This window comes from Sander vitreus, chromosome 11 (genome assembly GCF_031162955.1).
Source record: "Sander vitreus isolate 19-12246 chromosome 11, sanVit1, whole genome shotgun sequence".
Classification (NCBI taxonomy): domain Eukaryota; kingdom Metazoa; phylum Chordata; class Actinopteri; order Perciformes; family Percidae; genus Sander; species Sander vitreus.
The window spans coordinates 21,404,077-21,418,262 of NC_135865.1; the positions used below are offsets into that span (position 1 = coordinate 21,404,077).

Below are 14,186 nucleotides of genomic sequence, written 5' to 3' on the forward strand. Positions count from 1 at the left end.
AGCTGCGCGATCTAACCTGCTAGCTGCACTAGTGCTGGTGGCCCAGCACCACTAAATGTGGGCCATGATGGAGGATGGTGGCTACTTCTTGCTCCTCTAGACAGAACAATGGCCCTCGGGCTCAGATCCAGTATCACCCCCTACTCAATCCTAACCTTAACCATTAGGGGATAAAGCACATACTGACCTGATATGAGTGTCTAGGGGCAACTTCATCCATCTTCCTCTCTAGCTCTCTTGTGGGAGCCTTTGTCAGCCGAAGCTCTTGAGAGAGACTAGATTGTAGCCATAGGCTGAATGGAATTCATTTCACTAACATATCATAACACCTCTTCCACTGCGACAGATTCTTGTCTTGTCAGATTTATGCAACTACAAGTGTGGTTTGTTTTGATTTTCTTTTTTCTGATATCAAGGCTGCACTGGACACAAAATAAGGTCTGCTTAAGCTGCAGGTGTTGGGGAAAAGGGGAGTAGTGGTATTAATGGAATCAGGCACACTGAGCTAGACAGAGAGTGGCAGAGCAGACAGACAGCCTTCCAGCCTGAGTAAAGAGCTTGATGGGTCTCTGTCTCTCTCTTGGGCTTTGGCCCTCACCATCTCTCTATTAGTCTGCCAGGCTCATGGGAGCCAGGTGACAGATAAGTGAAGAACGACACACACATTTTAATAGACATTTCAAAAGATAAACCTGATAATCATTTCTCTTTTTAATGAAGTCTAATGTCCTCGTTCTAATTCCAGTTGCGTCGCCTGTTAAGCATCAGCGTAATACTTGAATATGCATGATTGGGAAATTGTGAGGCACACTGATGTTGCTACAAAATACACAAATGCAGACAACTGCAGAAATAGATTACAATAGCAGGGGGGATTGATTAAACATTATTTCCGTAATGATCCATATCAAGTTCTATCATCTTTGAGTGGCAGCGGAGTTGCAGCGTTATGGAAAGGAATAGACACAAGGAGAGACAAACCTTGCGTCATGGAAATATTTGTCTGATTGTCTCTTGTGGTTAGTTCATCATAGCAGGAGCAGAGCTATAAAAAAACAACTGACCAGTCGAGTTGTCATCCCTCATCAACATTAGGCCTCATTCTTCATTAATTGGATAGATTAATTTGGAGCGCTTTGATGCGGGAGTGATGCATGCGTTGGGCTGTCCCCTCCTCACTATTCTCTGTCAGGTTGAATTTAGCCAGGGAAGGGGCTGACCTTTGAAAGTGAAGAGATCAACAAAATTTGAAAAGACAATGTCACTAGGTGTAAATGTGATACGTGTAATAAATGACATTCAACCTTTCAGTGATGATGAGCTTTCGCAGGTTGGAGTAATGTGAAAAATGCACGGTGTGTAATTGCATAGAATGTGGAGCAGTTTTCACATACACAGCTAAGATGGTGCAGCATTAGAGCCTGGATATCATTTGCTCTCATTTCAGTATGATTATGTCTAAGAGGAAACATTAGCATAGCGTAATAATATTACTGTGTGCACAATAACAGTAATGGCAATACAGTGGTGACAACAACAACATGACTATTTCACTGTGATTACCCTGTATCCATTGTCTGACTGTGCTGCAATCAGGAGGAGAATCAAAGAGCATTTGTGTGATAGAAATAGTTGGTTCTGTCCCACGAAAGCACTCTGTCGGTTACCTGAACCGAAAGGTGTTTCTTCTTAATTATGATATGGGAACCCACATCCAAATAGAGCTATCAGCCAAACTGAGGCCAGACATCTTCACCATCACACAGCCTCTCCTCTGGGACCAAGATAAAGAGGGAGAGAGTAGAGCAAGTTCAAACAGTGTTAAGGAATTTTACAATCTCAGCATGTCCTTCACAATGTGAACAAACAGAGGAAGATATTTCTTGATAAATTGTGTTCCAAACTAACAACATTTGTTTGGACTGCAGTCATATAAAAATCATGTTACAGTCAGTTCACCTTGAACTCATTAGCACTACTGTAAACTATACACTGCATTACTGATTTTCTCTCAGGAGGTGATTGTATTGGAGGGAGTGAAAGCACAGGAGCTAGTGATGCTAATTTTGTAATTAAAACAGATGATCTGATGACCACATGCAAACTGATCCCCCTCCCACCCTGCTCTTACACCAAAGTGATATGATGGCAGAGTGGGCCGTGATTGATAACGCTCGTCAATATATTTCATTTCAGGAGCCTTAGTCAAATGACAACTGGTTGTCATTGACTGAAAGCAATCTTTTTAAAAGGGGAGCCTTTGCTAAGTATCAGATGAAACTGATTCCTCTGTCTGCTTGGGTGTCACTGTCTGTGGGAGCTTTATTGATTGGGCTTGAATATATTGCACCCGCAGTAGTAACAGCTGCTAGTAATATCTCTCCTCTCCTTCTGCTCTCCTCTTCTGCTCACAGCACTTTCTGTGCCACAGCTTATTGTCAGTGATCAGATGTTGCTCTCGTGCCATTTTATCAAGAGTGATGTGTGACAAATGTAAAGTGAGCTTGGTTCCGACCCAAATTAGAGAAGCGAACATGGTTTGCTAATGTTTCCTGAAGGCCTGACTGTCCTAGCCACCCCCAGCCATGTGCATGATTGTGTTAACTAAACCCACCATTGTCTCCCCCTCTCTATACGCTCTGCGTTTTCAAGCACAAGGATGTTGGCATTGGTTGGTAAAGGTCATTTACTGTAATGAGATTTGCCACATGCAAGCATATGGCTTGATTATTGCCCTGTTCGTTAACATTTTCAGCAAAGAGAAAAATAGACAGCTAAAACAGGGGCTAGTGCGGGTGGGGCGATGGCGAGACGTGTTTAGCATTTTTCCCTTCAAAGACAAGGGAGAACTTTTTTCACAACAGATCTGTCACAGAGATGATTGATCTTTCAATTTCCATAAGGAATGCGTGCCATTAGAGCCGAGGATTGGAATTATCCTATAAAAGTTGCCTGCTTTAGATTTTATACACTTAAAGGACAAACACCTCTGTCTGTCTCCTTGATAATTTCTACCACATGTTACACTCCAGTGGTTTGGGCAGGAAAGCAATTATGTTACCTCATCAAACCAGCAATGTTTTCTTATCATGGTTTCTCTTACATTACATTACATTAGGCATCTTGGCAGGAAATCTTCACCCACCTGAATCATTGGAAAGTGTATGTCTTTATCCTGGCGTGCAAAACACATTTTGTTTGTTGATGTGAATTAGCTTGAAATGTGTCCAATCATCATGGCTCTTGGAATGTAAAGGCTATTGTTTGCATGTGTTTTTATGTTTGGCTGCCTCCATGTGTGCACGTACCTATACAGTACACAGTTATCTATACGGCATAATTGTCTGAGTGTGTACCTGTATGTTTTCATGTTTACCTCTTCTTGTTACCACGAGAAGTATTCTTTTTATGTGTCTGTTTGTTTGCGTGTTTGCGTGTGTGTGCGTGCACACGCGCATATGTGAGTGTACAGCAGGTATTTAACAAAGGCAAGATGTTTGCTTTATTATCAACATTAACTGCGTAAACACAAAAGGCTTCCAAGTTTCATTCAATGACACTGAGGGGCTGTGGGTGGCTACATCAAAGCTCAATACCTTCCTCTCTCCCCCCATTTTAATGAGAAACAGGACTCACCAGCCTTGACTGAACCTGCCATCTGTGTGTGCCTGTTTTTTTTGCTTGGTGTGTGTGTGTGTGTGTGTGTGTGTGTGTGTGTGTGTTTGGGGGGGAGAATCAGTTGTGTTTCTGTGCATATGTAAGCATGCGCTTGTGTTGTTTATGGAGGCTGTGTCTTATGTTTGATTTAATGGCTATAGGGCTCCCTCCATCTCACATTGCAGGGCTTCTGATTTGGGAGATTAATAGTTATACTAAAGATGAATAGCTGATTAGTGCTATGGAGAGACCTCTAAATGTCTTGCCGCATGACAGACACTTTTTCACGAGCCATTCATTTCCTTTTGGGACTGGTGTGCATATCCTAGATATGACCACAACAAAGACTCTCCATGTGTGTGGACCGCCGTCTCACCTTTGTTGGAGAAATACATACACGACATGGGGGCATTTTACAAGCGCAATTAGGAGGAAAGCTGAGATTGTTTTGCAGCGGCGGACTGCATATGCATTGTGCAGTCAGTCAGTTCATTTAACTTGTGTGCAATGCTCCTGTTCAGTTTGACAGATCAGAAGAGGAAAAAATATCTCAACACGATGAAAACCAAAGGCTTAGCGCTGAGCAAATCAGCCCTTTGTCTTGTTCAATTCAAATCAAAGGATAACCAGGAATGTTTGTTTGACAACAGCATTTACAATGCATTGTTCTGAAGCCCAGAGCCTCCCAAACAAAGACAGATAGGCTTTAAACAAGTCATTCAATTAGCACCGGATCTCCAGCTTTGGCTGCGCCAACCAATTATACATTCCTGAGGCATGTGCAGGTCCTATTTCACGGCAGCGAGAGGCAGATCCTCTCCAGCCCTGTCTCTTACAGTACATCTCTCCCCTTCCATTTAAGAGAAGGTAAATAGCCCAGACAGACAGCTTCATTAGCCAGCGTCTGAAGAGCGCAGGGCCGATTGTCGCTTAAATAGTGCGCTTTTACTGCAGGCCCAGCCGGCGACCTCCGATCAATTACAGCTGACATTATTGTTTGTCGGGAGCTTTTTTCCTGGACAGAGGGAGTAAAAAACGAGATCAAGCCTGAGCTTTGGCTGGAAATGTAATCTTCCCCCTCTCTTTGGTTCTTTCGCTCCACAAACAATAAATCATTCAGTTGAAGAGATAATAAAGTGCCAAGTAGGAGCTAGTTTAATTTTTGTCAGGGGAAATCTGTCCACAACAGAGTTAAGGGTAAGGGGCTGGCTGCTACCTCCATACCATTTTCAATGACAATGGCTTAGTTCCTTTTTTCTTATTTTCCTCCGTAGGGTTAGACGTCCAGAAAGGCTGAAGTCCTGTTTAGATGAAGATTAACTGCTGCACAAATCACTGCAGGTTATCATTTCTGTCATCAAAATAAATTACTGCTCTCTTTTTAATCATTTTAAAGCATTCAACATTCAATCTTTTTTTTCTCGGTGTGATGCTTTTAAGTGTCGGACCTATCGTCAGCCGTGCGGTTTGGTTCTGATGTAACAGCTTTTTAATCACGCTGTTACCAAGGGCTGTTTTAATTCATTCAATTCATCCTCCGCGATTCAGATCTTTGCTTATCCATGCGTGAACTCCCGAGCACTGCACGACATAATAGCTGAGCTGTTTATATTGGTATTAAGTGATTTGTAGTTTTAATGATGGTAAATAGGAGTTCACCTTTGCAGGTCCCTCAGGCTTACTTCAGGTAAATTACTCCAAATGCATTGTTTATGCCCTTCAGGGGGGGGCTTGTGGGAATTCACCCCTCATCAGGTCTGAACTTCTGTATCAGAGATAAACACAAACTGAGAAATATGTTTCTAACAATTTGCCCACTACTCAATATCGAGGCGATTAATGAGTCTGACTAATGTTTGTTGATTTGTTCTTTTGGTAGAGAAATACACAAAAATCCCTGCGTATTATTGCCAAGTTAAAAGTTTAGGCGTGTGTACTACAGTTGCTTTTATTTAGCAGGAATAAAGCTGGCAAAAAAAGGAATTGCATATAAATGAAACCAAAAAAACACTTGTCTCTCAAACATGCCAGATTCCTTGAATAAACCAATATCCTCCTCACCTGGCTCCTTTCAGCGACAAATAAAGGGATTTGGTGGACCCTCGTTGATCTGTGGCACATTCCCCTACACTGGCCTGAATGGGCCTTTATGGGAGAAACACCGCTTCAGGATGGGGTGACATGAAAGGGGCTGGACAGGCACTGAAAGCGAGACTAATACCACTTAGAGCGAACAGAGGTCCAGTGTTTCCCCAACAGGCTGTCTGTCAGGTGGAGACACATCACATAAATGAATATACCATCAAGTACAAGATATAATGAAGATACAAGTAGAGGAATGTGATTAACAGTAGTCTTTTTCATTTTTAGATGATTCTCAACCGTTTATTGATTTGGTGAAAATGTGGCTTCATGTTCAAGTTCATGTGTCTTTTTTCGAGTAGCTGTGTTTGATTGAATGGGTGTAATGTATCCACCTCAAAGGCAGAATAAGTCTCTTCACTCTGGCCCTTGAGTGGCCTTGAAAGGCTGATAGGTAGCCTAAACCTCCCCATGTTGTCCTACAGTAAGTACCCCCGCAATCAGGCCCTCTGTGGTGTTTTTTAATTGAGCTTAGCCTGCTGAGTGGTAATTGATTCAGTCTGAGCTACAGCAGAGGCGCTGATACAAGGTGCTTCTTGGCTTCCGCCTTTCTTTAATCTCCACTGCTTTATATTGTTTGGGAATACTCGCCACAGAGAAACTGCATGCCATCTTTCTTATGGAAATCAATGCTTCTTTTAGATGGAGGGGAATGACAGAGAGGAGTACCTCTCATGTCCTTTCATTCTCAACCAGTGTCCTTCTCTTTAGAGGCGTCGCCATGCAAAACTCCTTGCCCTTTGGCTTCTGATGTTTTGTCAGAAAAGAAGAGTGGAGTTGTTTTGTGAATCAGCTCTCTGTAGCGCAGTATCTTTTTTCCCCTCTTTCTTTCACACCGCTTTTCTTACCTTGAAGCGGGCTGCCAAGAAAAAAAGAGAAAAAAAGGAGTGAAAAATCAACAGAGAGGCTCAATCAGATCCAATAGTGTCTATGAGGTTTTCTTTTAAGCATTTGAGGAAAAGCATCTGAGTGGCGGAGGAATGAGACCAAACTGTTCCCAGTCACTTTTGATCCTGCCAGTTCAAAGTCCCCATAGAGCAGAGGGGGAGGAAGGGGGAGCCGTGGTTGGGGGGGGTACCAACACCTAGCTTTGACCTTCTGTCTGCGCTCATGTCCTTTGAAAGTTGGCTTGTTTTCATTAAGCCATTCAGAAGCACAGTGCAGGGCCACAGTATGACTAACTATGAACCCCCTATGGTATCTTTATAAGACTTTCTTTACATTTTCGGACTACTAATGTCTTTTAATTTTCCCAATTAGGCTTCTGAAGCCAGACAGCAATTGAATAATTTAAAACATTTGTAAGACATCTCTTATGTTGTAATGGAATAATTTGTGTGCCTATGAAAAAAGAAAGAAATGAAAATCCCATTATTGTGCCAGCTGAACGTGTCTTTACTCTTTTTGGTCTCTCTCTCTTATTCTCTCTCTCTCTCTCTCTCTCTCTCTCTCTCTCTGGTCTGGAATATAGGCTGCTATAATTAGCCTACAGTCATTGCCATACTGTGGTCTGATGGTACTTGTTTGTCATTAGCACATTTAACTAGTCATTTGGGTAATGGCTTTCAAGATTGCCTTTGTTTTTACAGAGATATTTTTTTATATGTAAATATTGAGACAATTTCCATAATGTGCCCTTTTTATTCATCATAGAATAATTGATGCATCTTTATGGCTGTGTAAACTTTGGTCTTTGAATGACTGTGTATATAGTTATCATCACCATTTTCTTTATTATTATTGCAGTAGTATCTATTATTAACATATGTTGTAAAACATTTATGTGTATTATGTTAACATGGAAAGATACCCGGGAAGCAATTAATTTGAATTGTTCCATTCTTTTCCTAATAGATGGCAGTGTAAAGCTTTAGTGTTATTGGACACCAATTTTAAAGGGTATCTCAGTGGTGGGAATTACGGATTGCTGAATTAACAGCAGCAGGTTTTGAGTTTTTTGAGCCTCAGAACTTTCCCCTGTGGATATCTCACTCATAATATGCATCATTGAGTAACCAACGACCTCTTCATGTGTCTCAGGCCTGGAACTCCCTTTCATGATGATGCCACACCCCCTGATCCCAGTCAGTCTGCCCCCAGCCTCTGTCACCATGGCGATGAGCCAGATGAACCACCTCAGCACCATTGCAAACATGGCCGCCGCAGCACAGGGCCAGAGTCTTCCCTCCAGAATGGTCACCTCTGTTATAAAGGTAAATTTTAAGACAGAACGCAGAACGTCATGCTATAATACTAGATGGTTAAACATGACTTCCTCCTTCCTGTGGTCTAACGTTTCAGTCTACCGTAGATATTTATTTTTGGGTTTGTGTTTCTGGTGCTGCTGGGGTTTCAGGAACGGGTGCCGGACAGTCCCTCCCCTGCTCCTTCCTTAGAAGACCACAGGAGGCCAGGCAGTCACCCATCGTCTCACCGCAGCAGCAGTGTGTCCAGCTCCCCAGCCCGTACAGAAAGCTCCTCAGACAGGATACGTACGTTTATCACACAGATAAATGGTGAAGAAAAAAAGCAAATGCGCTGTGCCGATTGTTGTTGTTTTGTCTAATTTCCTTAGATGGAGTAGTAATACATCGTCTCAGTAATGTTCCTAATGCCAGTCCTGCTTTGTCTCCAGCGATACACAACAATGGCCTGTCCATGAACCACGCCCTGCTAGGCCTGTCCCCCAACATCCCACCTGGGCCTAAAGAGGGAGACCTGGCCCACGACATGAGCCATGAATTGAAGAGGATGCACACTGACAAAGGTGAGTCAGGTTGATTTAAAAGAAAAACAAGTTTGATAGAGTGGTGTAGTCTACATGATTGATGACTGTGTGTGTGCTGTGAAGGATTTTCACTATTCCCGCTACAAAAATGAACTGTGATTTGTATTGTTTCTTTTTTCAACTCACAAAATACATTTTAGGTTAAGGACTTAACTTTTAGTTCCTTCTATTTGATGTTCATAATGTATGAAAATGACAGATGTTATGAGAAACAGGTGACTGAATACTAAATTTGTGCTCTACTGGACCGGCTCTCATCGAGTAGCCTATAATACAAGTTTTAATTCTGAGAATTAAATCGGATAACAAAGACAAAAGGCTCAATAACTTAAGGAGTGCAGAGCAGGTTTGTAAATCTGCAGACAAATCTGAACCAAGTTTGTCTGAACCCACTGAGCTACACCAAAAACATTCGGTTAATGTGTCATCAAAGGTAGAATAGCTTTCTGAGACTATTGTTGGTCAGGGTGCCGTCAAGTGTAATCAAATAACTTATTTGTACCCGTTGGAGTGTAAGATACTCCCAATTTCATCACTGAAAAAACATCTTGAAGAAACTGTAGAGCCACCATTAAAAACATATTCTGCAGGCCTAGGGTATTTTTCTCACCAAGAAAAACTTGACATTTCTAGAACTTGAAGCTCTTTTAAGACTATGTGAATATGTGATAATACAGTTTGTGTTTAGCCTTTGGCTGGAATTGCAGTCACCCTCTTTATTCTTCTTGCTTCCAATTTATCCCAGTTGTAGATTGTGTCACTATAACAATACACCTGAACTAGCCGAGATACAAATCAAGAGGTAACCAGAACAAGTGTATATATGTATGGATGTGTATAAATGTTTGGAGGAAATGATGCACACATTTTGCTTGTTGGAGCCATATCTGTTTTTGGAATTCCACAGAAACACAGTGTTAATGTGTTTACCTGCTGTAGATGCTTTACAATTACAACACATCTCAGCCGTTATATTACACATGCTACGATGACCTTTAATGTAAACCTCTTACAATACAAATCTATAGATAAAGTGCATTGTTTTTTAACGTTTTGCAAAAAACTCATATTCACTCAGATTTTATGTTCCCATGCACACGTTTTCTGCAGTAATAGGACACTGTTAACTGCCGTTACAGTAAACAAGTGTTGAGAGCTAAGAATAGTATTCTGTACACAGTACGAAAATAAATAGTTATTTTGTTAATTATTAAGTTGCTCTGTGTTCCCAAATAATTACAAAAACATTAAACAGTGTCACCACTGAATGGTAGCACTAAAAGTAGGTTTGTATAATCACATGTTCACACAGATTTTTTTATATATCAAATAATACTGATATTTGTACATAAATATGGGAAATAATGAGTCCTTTGTATAGCGCAGTAGACTTGCTGACGTGCTATTTCCTATCATCCCCATTAACTCTGAACTTGGAGGGAAATACATTCAAAATGCTGAACCTCAATCACACAGAGTAAATGTTTTTATTATTAATTGCTGGTATTATTTCATTTCAATTTTGCCATGCTTGTTAAAAAAAGAAAGAAAAGAAGAAGACAAAAGATAGAAATCTACTAAGCGCGGTGGATTAAATACAAAGTGAAGCAAATAATAGATTTTAGTATTCTCTGTTGGTTTTGAGCCGAGCGGGGGCGGGCTGTGCTGTACTGGGTGATACAGGGTGGGGTGAGGCTGATAATGATATTAAAACCACTATGGAAATCATTGGGCTGTATGTTCCCTATTGGCTAGGCTGACGTGAAGATCAGTGTTAGACCTTCACTCACAGGGTGTGAAGCAGTGAATAGTAATAATTAGCAGGATCATGAGCTGAATTTATGGGTCACAAACTGTCTAACTGTCTGTGTGGGTGTGTGTCTGTGTGTGTGTGTGTGTGTGTGTCTGTGTCTTTGTGTGTGTGTGTGTGTGTGTGTGTGTGTGTGTGTGTGTGTGTGTGTGTGTGTGTGTGAAAAAAAGAGAGTCAGGCAAAACAGAGCAATGCAAACAGAGAAGGAAGAAGATTTAACCAAACATCCACACACTAAATCAACTGAATGTTTCCCCAGTAGCAGAAAGCTTACTTCTTAACTGAAGTGCCTCCTCCATACTCAGATAATCAACACAAATGGACTGTAATTTCTTCGAAACATTAGAGGAGAAAGCAAATGACCCAGCAATCCACACCAATTCTAGCTAGTTGACCCACACACATCTACCCGCAAACACGCGCTGCATTATCTTTGAGATTGTCAATTCCTAATATGTCACTGGACTTGATTAGGATTCTGAGCTCTCCAGTGTGTGCACCAGAGGTCTCGGGCTGTGGAAAACATTTTTATAAAATAACCCATTAATGCAGAGGAGTGCAACTAAATTAGTTACCAATTTGCTGAGCATGAATTAATGAAGAGAGCTTCTCCCGGCTCCCACAGTTGTAATTTTCATAATAACCCCAGACCTTTATTTGGCAGGTTGTTTAGTTTTTTCGTTTGAAGGTTTTCATTAGTCTAATGAGGACTGTGCAAGGGCGAGCAGTCAGCACAATTTACATGAGGAAGCTATCATAATAAATGAGGCAATTTGAATAACATGCACAGGTTTATGCAGCGAGATAAGAGAGATTGTAGCAGCCAGATTCGGAGGTAACCAATACATTAGAACCAACTAATAACCAAAGTAATTCCAATAAAAGCTTTAAGTGAGAGGAATAAAATTAATGATAGATATATTGAACTGTAATGATATGATACATGATGCATTAGATTAATAAAACAAATGTGTTCCATTGTTAAAGAGGGGGTGAGGCCTCACCATCCCAAGCTTTGTTTATAGTGAGCTTTTTAATTAGGCTTGTTCATCGCATCAGTTTGTTTAGATAAATGAGATAACATTCCAATGGTTTAATGATATCTCTCCACTTGTTTGATCTTTATGATCCTGGCAGAGCATTAAATTAATCTCTTGCAATGCACTCTTAGAAGAGAGCACAGTGAGCGCAGAGGAAGGATGCAGTGCCCCGGCTCATATGGAAGCTATTTAAATAGTCAGACACCTCAGAGACAGGCACTATAATGTCACATCACTCATATCCTATGAACTTGTCTCATCTTTTTCATGTCATCTCTGCTGATGAAGGACAAAGGCTGTTTGTTGTTGTCTAAAAAAGACCATTTCCAAAGTTGTGTCACCCAGTGCACAGTAACCAGATGGTAGTTTTTGAATTTTTTTTTTTTATTAGGAGGGGCGCTGTTGTTTGAACTTGATTATTTTTAGTCCAAAAAATTTGCCCAAGAAAAAAAATGGGGGGAGATTAGATGATGTGTGAGAAAAAAAAGGCTAGTAGAAAGCTAAGTGTTATCTCACATGTGACTAATTGAATTGCTTCAAACAGAAAGTCTGTGGCAAAAGCTTCCGACAAGCCTCTGTCTCGTGAAACAGCAGGTAGCTGACAAACAACGGGGAATTTTAAAGGTACGGAAGCCTTTGGCTGTAAACTCACTTTGGACATCAAACACTTGACATCATTTTATTTCCTTTGGGAGAAGGTGTTTGAAACGCAAGCCATATGTATAGTACGGCGAAGTATAAGAGTTTTCTGTAAATACCATGTGGCAGTTTAAGCATTTGCCAACAACAAATTTCACCACTTTACCTCAGCCCTCCCACTGCAGTTAAACATGCCACATCTCTTTTACGCAGAGCTAAAATGCCTGACAGGGAGAGTCAACTACAGTATGTAAACTGATTCTGTAAACCATATTTTAAAAGCGGGTGATTCACCGGTAATGTGATATTGGCACTTCCCTGGTAAATGTTATATATCCTTGTTGACACAACAGGAGATGCACTCGTAATGTCCTCCCAAGCACAAATGGATGCTCGCGGTGTGTTATGTCACCTAGAGGTGCATCATTTCATACCTGCTATCAACCATCAATCAATCATTGATGCATCCAGCACCGGTGTGACCACAATGGACAAAGCTGATTTGCCACGCCTTTTCTTTGTCAGGACGTTGCCTAGATGTCCAATGGTTGGTGCACTGTGCACTGTCTGCAGTCCCAGTTTACAGTCTGAATGATGAAGTGGAGCAGGTACCAGTGTCACAGTCTATCACATACAGCTGCTATGGGCAAGGACCTGTGGACACTGATGAGCTCATGTAGAGAGGAAGATATATTTTGAAAAAAAAAAAAAAGATGAAAAAGGCAAAAAAAAAGTGATTTCTAGCCTTTGTAGTCTTTGTTCTGCTCCTCCTTTGTATAAGCATTTGCAATGATAAAAAGGAAGTTAGGGGACTTTGGATCAGGCAAAAGTTTCAGCATCAGTTGTGGCGTAAATATTTCACTGACATTGATGGTATCTCCATACGGTATCATTACAAGTTTGATATGTTCAGTGTAAGCTCCTTCTCTTCATCTTTCTGACTTTAATGCATAGTGTTTTGTTCAGTCCTCCCGATGTCCTTGGTGTTGCAAGCTTCAAACACATGCTGACTACCTGACTTTCCCTAAGTCAGGAGGCAAGATCATTAGCCATCACAACCCTGAAATGTGACTTGGCAGACAATAATGCTTTATGATCAAACAACTTGTCAGTGCGTCCTGTTGAAATGAAAGAGTGCAAAAAAATAATTCAATAGAGGATCAATCAAATTTCCCCAGCCCATGTGAGAGAGATTGCTGATGGTGCAGAGAGGGGCTATTCCTCGAGGACATGGGAGTTCATTTGGATATTTGTTCTCCCCCTCATGAATGTTCCATTGCGTGACACCATCTCCTGCTAATCACATTTCACTGAAAAGGGGGATGCTTTTAGGGTCGTTGAAAAGAGAGAGGTTCTTTTTAATCTTTGAAATGCCTCAAAAGTGACAGAATGCTTTCTCCTGCCAAGACGTGAGCCTCGGATGGGGAGATAAATATGCTGTGGTCAGCTAAGTGTATCTAGTGAGCAGAGAGGCAAATTTAATAATGCATTATCATTCACTGGCGAAGGTGAAATCTCCCTGTCCATCAGAAGGCTGAGGCCTGTTTCATGTTACCCTTCACTGCAAATGAACAAGTGCTTTACTCAGCCATACCAGAGATGCACAGTAGGCACCAGTGCTCTACTATATATGCTGCTGTGGACTGTCAGGAAAACAGGTCTGTAATCAAAGCAATCATCTCTCCGTCTTGACTGGAAGACATTAATGATCCCAGTCCTTATTCCTGATAAAAACCGTTTTGAACAATAACCTTTTTTTTGTTGTTTTTTGTGTTCTTCGTCTCTGAGAACACATGGTGCGTTTTACATATCTGAGCATCTGCTATTATGCAGATTATGTGAACATATTTACCCGAATGCCCTTGGACAACAGCATTTAACAATTATGAAGATTATGTACAATGCGGGAAATTTGTGATTCAAAACGATTCGTATCTTAGCAGTGGCAACTGTTGCGGACAGATAAGGTTGACCCTGAATATGTATTTCTGTACTTTTTGAGACATTCTGTGGGCTTGTTTGTATAATTTAATATTTACATGTAAACAGTAATTAAGTGATGCTACTGACATGCCAGGGCCAGGCTCTGCCAAGGTAAACACCAGCCCTA

The 14,186-nt window shown here is 41.1% G+C and overlaps 1 protein-coding gene across 6 annotated transcripts in view; it reads left to right on the forward strand.

The window, feature by feature from the left end:
* dachd (dachshund d) overlaps positions 1-14,186 on the forward strand; it is a 96,860-nt gene that overhangs the window by 62,648 nt on the left and 20,026 nt on the right. For 2 of the 6 annotated variants that reach the window (XM_078262324.1, XM_078262326.1), the window contains exons 4-6: positions 7,840-8,011; positions 8,143-8,315; positions 8,435-8,566. In XM_078262324.1, the coding sequence (XP_078118450.1) occupies positions 7,840-8,011; positions 8,143-8,315; positions 8,435-8,566 (477 nt within the window). The remainder of the gene's footprint in view (positions 1-7,839; positions 8,012-8,142; positions 8,316-8,434; positions 8,567-14,186) is intronic. The other 4 variants (XM_078262327.1, XM_078262328.1, XM_078262325.1 and 1 more) reach the window with 3 other exon arrangements.